The sequence below is a fragment of the Hyaena hyaena genome, unplaced genomic scaffold (genome assembly GCF_003009895.1).
Source record: "Hyaena hyaena isolate Hyena2069 unplaced genomic scaffold, ASM300989v1 scaffold_366, whole genome shotgun sequence".
Classification (NCBI taxonomy): Eukaryota; Metazoa; Chordata; class Mammalia; order Carnivora; family Hyaenidae; genus Hyaena; species Hyaena hyaena.
The window spans coordinates 1,670,273-1,677,833 of record NW_024080999.1 but is presented as its reverse complement, the minus strand read 5'-3'; the positions used below and the strand labels follow the sequence as shown (position 1 = coordinate 1,677,833).

General features: G+C 40.4%; 1 protein-coding gene across 1 annotated transcript in view; it reads left to right on the top strand.

Annotated features, from left to right (window-relative positions):
* The first annotated feature begins 368 nt into the window (after nt 1–368).
* Nucleotides 369–7,561, top strand: part of BTLA (B and T lymphocyte associated) — a 32,093-nt gene continuing 24,900 nt past the window's right edge. Inside the window, exons 1-2 of the mRNA XM_039250337.1 lie at nt 369–415; nt 1,228–1,410. Of these exons, the coding sequence (XP_039106268.1) occupies nt 1,323–1,410 (88 nt within the window). The 5' untranslated portion in view covers nt 369–415; nt 1,228–1,322. The remainder of the gene's footprint in view (nt 416–1,227; nt 1,411–7,561) is intronic.

The following is a 7,561-nucleotide window of genomic DNA, read 5'->3' as shown; positions in this document are numbered from 1 at the left end:
CACCAGAAAGAAAGTTTATAAATGCTGCATAAATATTTCACAGGATGTTTACTCGGTAAGTAATTGATGCTGTAGGACGATAGGTACAATTGCTTTATGTTAAACTGTGGTGGTTGAAATGCATGAATATTACAGTTCCAACACTGAAGACAGATATGAGGAGATTACAGCACTCATTCACTGAGCTCTTTAAAGTCAGGAACAATCTTGGTGCCGCCAACCACCACACAATGTCTGTTTAATTCAATATACAATATACAATGATAACTATTTTTTTAACTTGTGTACTTAAAACCATTGAAATTTGCCCTTGTTAGAAAATCACCGGCCTCTAGGAGAAAGACGTACAAAATCAACGTCTGTCGCTGACCAGAGATGTCACAAGTCTCAATTTCTCATTTGGAATCTCAAATGGGTGAATTTAATGAGCTTCTATAATTAGAAGCAGAGCTAACTTGAAGAAAGCAGTCCTACCTCGACCCTGAGCTATCTGATCTTCAACTTTTCCATTTCTTCCTTTTATTATTTCTATTCTATTTCATCCAGACAATAACCACATGAAGAATGTTGAAAATGGAAGTTTCCTTTAATTGATATTCAAGATGTCATTTAGCTCAGAACTTTATTATTTAGAGAGAACATGTAGCTTATATTAACGATGGTCTTGTTCCATTGATATTTAACTACAGATTAAAGACACTTGCCCTTCCCTCATCTGTTGAGGAAGTGCTTCCTGTCACTCATATTCTCCATAACCTCAGATAAATCACTGGTGTAATGACAATAAGCATTCTCATCTTGCCATGACATGATGTTTGGGAAGAAAAACCTAAAACCTTTTAGATAAAAGAAGTTTCATAATCTAAAGCTACGAAACGAGAAAGGCATACTTACCATAGGTACTTTTTACCATGAATTCCCTGAACTTAATTTGACTGAAATCTCAACCTAAAGATTGCAAGAGTATAGATTTCTTTAAAGTTTGATTTTTCATGTCACTGAACATGAGAAAAACCTCAATGTGGGGCAAAAAGGGTGGTAAGCGGAAGGAGAAGTTAAGGACTGTGCTGCTTTGCAGATCATAGTGTTTGAAAGTGAGAAGCCGATTTGACAAGAAGCAAAAACCACAGAAGAGAGTACCACGTAATCTTTCTGCTCACTTTAACAAACTTATTCAGGCTCTTCCTACTATCTTCTGCTGTCTCCTTGCTCTTCTATATTTCACAGATGTCACTGAGGTAAGTAACCTGGTCCAACCCTGAGGAATTCAAGGAAGGAAAAGAAGTCTACTGGTGGTTTCCCATCCCTGATATGCACAGGAAATGAAGAGATCGCCTGGCATGGTTAGAACTGAGAAACTGTTCTGGGTGCTCTTCCTAATCCCACATCTGGGCATCAGGAATATCAACGGTAAGGCACTTACTTAGATAATGTCCTGTTTTATTTCCCAGGGGGTGTTGGAGGGAATAATTTTGCTTATTTATGTCAAGTGGGTAATGGAAGATGAAACCACATAGTGAGGTTTGCTCAGTGAGCACATTCTAGAACATAAACCAAATAAGAACATGGTTTTCAAGTCATGGCTTGGCTGATTTTCTTAAAAAACATGTTCTGTTGGGGGGCACTCGGGTGGTTCCGTTGGTTGAGTGTCCGACTCTTAATTTCAGCTCTGGTCATGATCTCACAGTTCATGACATTAAGTTCTATGTTGGGATCTGTACTGACAGAGGATTCTCCCTCTCCCCGTCTTTCTCTGCCTCTCCCCAGCTCACACTATTTTTTCTCTCTCTCTCAAAATAAAACTTAAAAAAAAAAATGTTCTGAAAGTAAGGAAAGAGAACTGGGCGGATGTTATAAATAAAGTACAAATGTATCACTACTCTCAGCAAAAATGCTCTGGATGCCATCCTGATGGTGACTAAATGGCTGTTCTTTTCCAAACTGAAGCAAGCAGAGTGCTATAGTGTTCAGTCGGATAGGTGTTGGATAATTAGGGTTATACCTGACTCTCTGGTTACTCTCGAATAATGTCACCAAATAAAGTTGTGCTCTTTGCTTCAGTGGGGTGTGTACCGGGAGAATCCTGAAAGAGAAAATGCTCAGAAATCTAGCATCGGAGCATTCCATCATTGCTTCCATTAGGCTGAAAGAGAATGGTTCCTACTTGCGTGTCATATGATGTACGTAGAAAACAGCTTGGGTTCTACATAGATGATGTTCTTCTGCCAAGATTTTTTACAGGCAAAAAAGCAATTTCTTCCTCTGGTGAGTTCCTTTGCTCCCTTACGTTGATATAGGGGCCCATATATTGGAAAGGCTATAAGTAGCTAGCAGGCATTTCTGATGTTCTCAGGTCTGATTGCAAATACCCTGCCTTGTTTTCCCCGCAACTACACATACTCCTATTAGTTTGTATGCCATGGTTTTAAGTCAGAAAAGATGGTCACTGAAATCCTGTAGAATGGGATCTTAAATTCTAGAACAGTGTGGTTTGGAATTTGTCTTCATGATGCTAGGATGGCTCACAACCAGGTGCAAAATAAAGATTTCCAGTCACCTAAACATTTTCATGTGTGCAAATATTTGGTATTATGTTGATGGGGTGCTTAAGTGGCTAGCTGGATTTTTCGCTTTCCATCAGACGCCTAAAATCCCAGTTATAACTGGATCAACTATTAAGCAGAATTCTGGGACACCTGGGTGGCTCAGTCAGTTAAGCGCCTGACTTTGGCTCAGCTCATGATCTCACAGTTCACGTGTTCGAGCCCCGCATCAGGGTCTGTGCTGGCAGCTCAGGGCCTGGAGCCTGCTTTGGATTCTGTCTCCCTCTCTCTCTGCCCTTCCCCCACTCATGCTCTGTCTCTCTCTCTCTCTCTCTCTCTTTGTCTCAAAAATAAATAAACATTTAAAAAAACAGAATTCATACCAATTTGAAGAACACATAAACTATCCTTTGTGAAATGGAGTAAAAGAATTTTCAATGCTATTTCACCCTGGGAGTAGAGTACAACTTCTATTCCTTTCCCAATATGCTTACAAAACCACACATGAGTGTTAGGCCTGGGTTTGTTTACTGGCTCAGCCCATTACTGTGTGACCTTGGTTAACTTTCTTCTTCTCTCTTATTCTTCATTTCCTCATTTGTAAGATAGGGATAATAATTTTCCCTAAATTATGGGTCTATTGTGAAGACTATAAATGCATTCATATGGATGAAGTGACTAGCATAAAAAGTACACATAATAAAAGCTGGTAAAAGTTAACGGTGTTTTTGCCAATATTACTTTCACCAAGCAAACCTCCCAAAAATTCAGCTAAATGGCAAATAAAGGGTAACATTATCATTTAAAATAGTTGAGCTTTTAAAGTTAAACAAAATGAAAAAATGAAATATATTGCACAATATGTTTAGTCCCAACTAGAATGGATCATCTTATTTGGGAAATGAAATAGAAAGTCTCATACAAGTCTGCCTGGGGGGCTCAGTCGGTTAAGCATCTGACATCAGCTCAGCTCATGATCTCACAGTTCGTGAGTTCGAGCTCCGCATCAGCCTCTGTGCTGACACCTCAGAGCCTGGAGCCTACTTCAGATTCTGTGTCTCTCCCGCCCCCCCCCCCCGGCTTCTCCCCCACTCACTCTGTCTCTCTCTCTCAAAAATAAATAAAAACATTTAAAATTTTTTAAAAAAAGAAAGCCTCAGACAAAGTACCAACCAGGTATATTATAAAAGAGCTGATAGATTGCAGCATGATTCGCATTACATTTAAGATACAGATTGAGATACATGATGAAATTTGTTCTTCCAGACAGAGCTGAAGGCTCTGTTCCTTAAAACCACATTCGTTTTAACCTATACATCTTGGGGATTTCCTGTGATTTACTTAATTACTGAATTCTTTACACTGGCACAGTTTCTTAAAAATAATTTGTATAGATTTCTTTCCATCCACTTAAAAGCAATGTGAGATTTGTGTGCCTCTTCCCAGGGATGAATCTGTGTCTATAATAAGATTGGAAAAATGTTACCTTCTCTACAAACTTCTTGTTTAACATTTTTCCTTATAATAAAATTACACTTGCTTGCTTTTTGTGTTTCTCAAAAACAAATTAGAGGGAACTCTGCCTCTTGGTCTCTGGGTATGACTTCTGTCCTTATGAAAGTAATAAACGTGTCAGCACCTTCCCTCCGTGCACAAATGGGCAGATTATACCAAAAAGAACTAGGCTGCAGTGGAGACACGTGCTCCACAGTGCAGGCCCAGCTATGAGGCTTTGGACCGAGGATTCTGTCTTCAAGCAGGCAGGAGTACTGGTTGTATCTAGGAGTATCCAGGTAATATCTGGATATTGCTTGGCACTGTATATGATCTGACATGAAGACACTAGTAAATCTTTGCTGCTTATTGTGATTTAAAAAAAAAAGAAAGGAAAAAAAAAAGCCCTAATCTAGTCTAGTACCAGTAGACACGTACAGTTCCATCGAGAACAGAGTAGTTAGGGCCAAGTCTCCATTTGGCTCTTGTCTGAGTCCTCTTTCTCCTTCATCGTGATAGTTCAGAATGGCCCACGGACCTGCACCCTGCATCCCACACAAATCGTGCTGCCCCATCCCCGCATCCCATTCAGATCAGGCTGCCCCACCACAAGCCGGCCATATCCTTGAGTCCGGACAGAAACAGGCAGAAGGTGCTCTGCGCCTTTCTATCATTTTTTTAAGTTTCTGTTTTGTAACACAGTGTCTTTTTCAGATTTATTTCTATGGCTGTAGCAATCTGTTCCTATTGAAACGTGTACATGGTATACTAGAGATAGAATTCTGTCTTCTGCAAATGCCTATGTATTGTTATTACCAAAATGTCTGTCACAAAATATGATTACTTTTTAGGTAAATGTCTAGGAATATATTCTGCAGCTAAAGGACTTCATGGATTAAGGCACAAAAAGATTATTTCCTGTGCCGATAAGAGCCTTGAATAGACTTTTCTAACACCGATAAGCTCTTTAATTAATAGCTCCTTCATTTGTCCCACTATCAAAATTTTCTCTATTGTAGTACTGAAGTCAAATGCTGGTTATCTTGCTTCACTGGGGCTTTTCTATTTAATTTTCCTTATTTGTGAGTTTCCTCTTAAGAGTTCAGAATTGTTGGGGCTCTTGGGTGGCTCAGTCGGTTGAGCATCCAACTTCAGTTGAGGTCATGATGTGGAAATTCATGAGTTAGAGCCCTGCATAGGCCTTGCTGCTGTGAGTGCAGAGTCTACTTGGGATCCTCTGTCCTTCTCTCTCTCTGCCCCCACACCCCGTCTGCCCATTCACACACTCTCTCTCAAAAGTAAATTTTAAAAAATTATTGAAGGCAAAATCTTCACAGGCATTCATAGTCAGGCCCAAAAATTAGGTCAATCTTTTGCAATCTTGGAAAAGCACTGGCAGAAGGGTTAGGATCAGGGACTTTAGAGCCAGACCATCTAGACTACTGTCCCATCTTTGCCATTTCCTGGTCCTGTAACTATAAACTTTCTGGTTCTGTTTCCCTATCTAAATGATGAGGACAATATTGACACTGATCTTATAGGATTGTTGTGAGTATGAAGTGAATTAATTCTGTAAAACACTTAGAGCACATTAAGTTTAACCTTTATATCTTGAGGACTTCCCATGATTTACTTGATGCATCATTAAGTGTTGTTGTATACATTTAGCTAATAATGTTTTGTTTTTTTTATTTTAGCCCCAAATTTAATTAGCTTGTAATTCCCTTAAAGTAGTATTGGGAGACCATCTCTCATTTGGAGTTGAGAAAAATTGTCTATAAATTCCATATCATTGTCTACGATCATCCACAGTTACCAAGAAATAAACATAAGAATTTGGTAGTCATGTGAGTTGAGTTACATTGTATCAGCAAGCTGTTCAGTCATATGTAATACACTTCACTTTTCTAATAGTCCCTAATCCCTTCCTTCCAAATAAGCTCAATATCATCCACCTATCCTTTCATGGTTATGGACTCTGATTAACATGCTTATCTCTGTGGAAGAAATTACTGTGTGCGGGTGTCTGTACGTACCCATGCAGGGCTCTCATTTTCATATGCTCGGAATCTGAACATGTATAATTTGGGGTTCACTTTGAAAGAGTCCAGGAGAGCGTTGGAGGGGCCATCTGTGTCAGTCATAGGGAAACCTCAGGTTTAGCTGGTAGAGCTAACTTCTCCTTTTCTCCTTCCTGTTAGCCATATTTGTGTTGTGAGAACCTGGAACTCACATATGTCACAAGTAGCTCATTGTCCAGAAGTAGCTATAAGGCAGGCAGGGGCATTCAGGTTCTAGCCGGGTGGTCATGTCCCTATTTCATTTTCTTTGACCATATTAAAGGAGGAGAACTAATGTCAGGGGACAATTGGCAATTTCTGCTCACATGGATATTGTTAAGTAGCTTCTTGGGCTTTGAAAAAGCCAGTGACTCTCAGTGTGATCTCTGGGGTAGGGTGCATTAGGAAGGTGAGAAGTACCTGGGAAAGAAGTAGAGGTGGACTTTCCCTATGTCTTTGGAGTAACTCATAACCCACACTTACTCTGAGCATCACAAGTAGCTACATTGTCACTGAAGGCAATATTTAGAAATACGTATGTTGGTTTCTGATACAATGACAAAGCTCTCTTTGATACTACAGGCCATGGCTTCTAAAGTATGTTCCAGGCTTTTTCTGCACTGATTTTCTTTCAGAAGGCACTGTGTTCAAGGTGGAGGGCCTAGCATTTCTGAAGGAAAGGGCCCCTCTTTAGTAGGCAGTCAAAGTCTTCCAGAACTATTCTTTCAATTGTCAGTGTGAGTCATTGTTCTTTAGGGCTCCTTAAACTGTCTAAAAACATTTGCTGCTCCAGAGAGAGGATTGCAGAATTGGCCAACGGCCACTGCACTAGATACTCATTCTTGTCAAACAGGGTGGGCAGGACTCAGCAGAAATGGAACATAGGTGAATCCTTTGGAGAGACAAAGTCAGTGACAAAGGGCCATTTGTCACTTGGTAGAGATTTAATGGGGAAGTACTGAGAGAAAGCTTGGAAAAGTATCCACGGTCAAAGGTATTTTTACTTCCCACTTTTGGCTAGGCTGACCTTGGTGGTAAGTGTAATCCAATAGGACTTCATCTCTCATAAAAAAGGACATTTTCCCATGGGATATACTGCTTTCTCTAGGTCCATTGTATTTGTTTGCCCAGTGTATATACCAGTCATTTTTTTGCATCACTGCTGATCCTTGAATGCAGTTGGGAATAATGCTCAGAGCAGAGGCACTCGGGGGAGACCTTCTGGTTGTCATCTTGTCTCTGCCACCTGTAGGCTTTGCTCAACTGCTGTGTCCCTTCCCTAAAGACATCATAGTACCTGGCATTTATTGCTGTTCATTACAAGCCAAGCACAGTGCTAAGAACTCCTCCTGTGTGTTCTCAGTTACTTCCACAACCACCCTGGCAGGTAAGAGCTCGCGCCGTGGAGTTAGCCAGGCCTGGGCTCAAGTCCTGGTCCTGGCTCTGCCTCTCACCAGAAGTGGC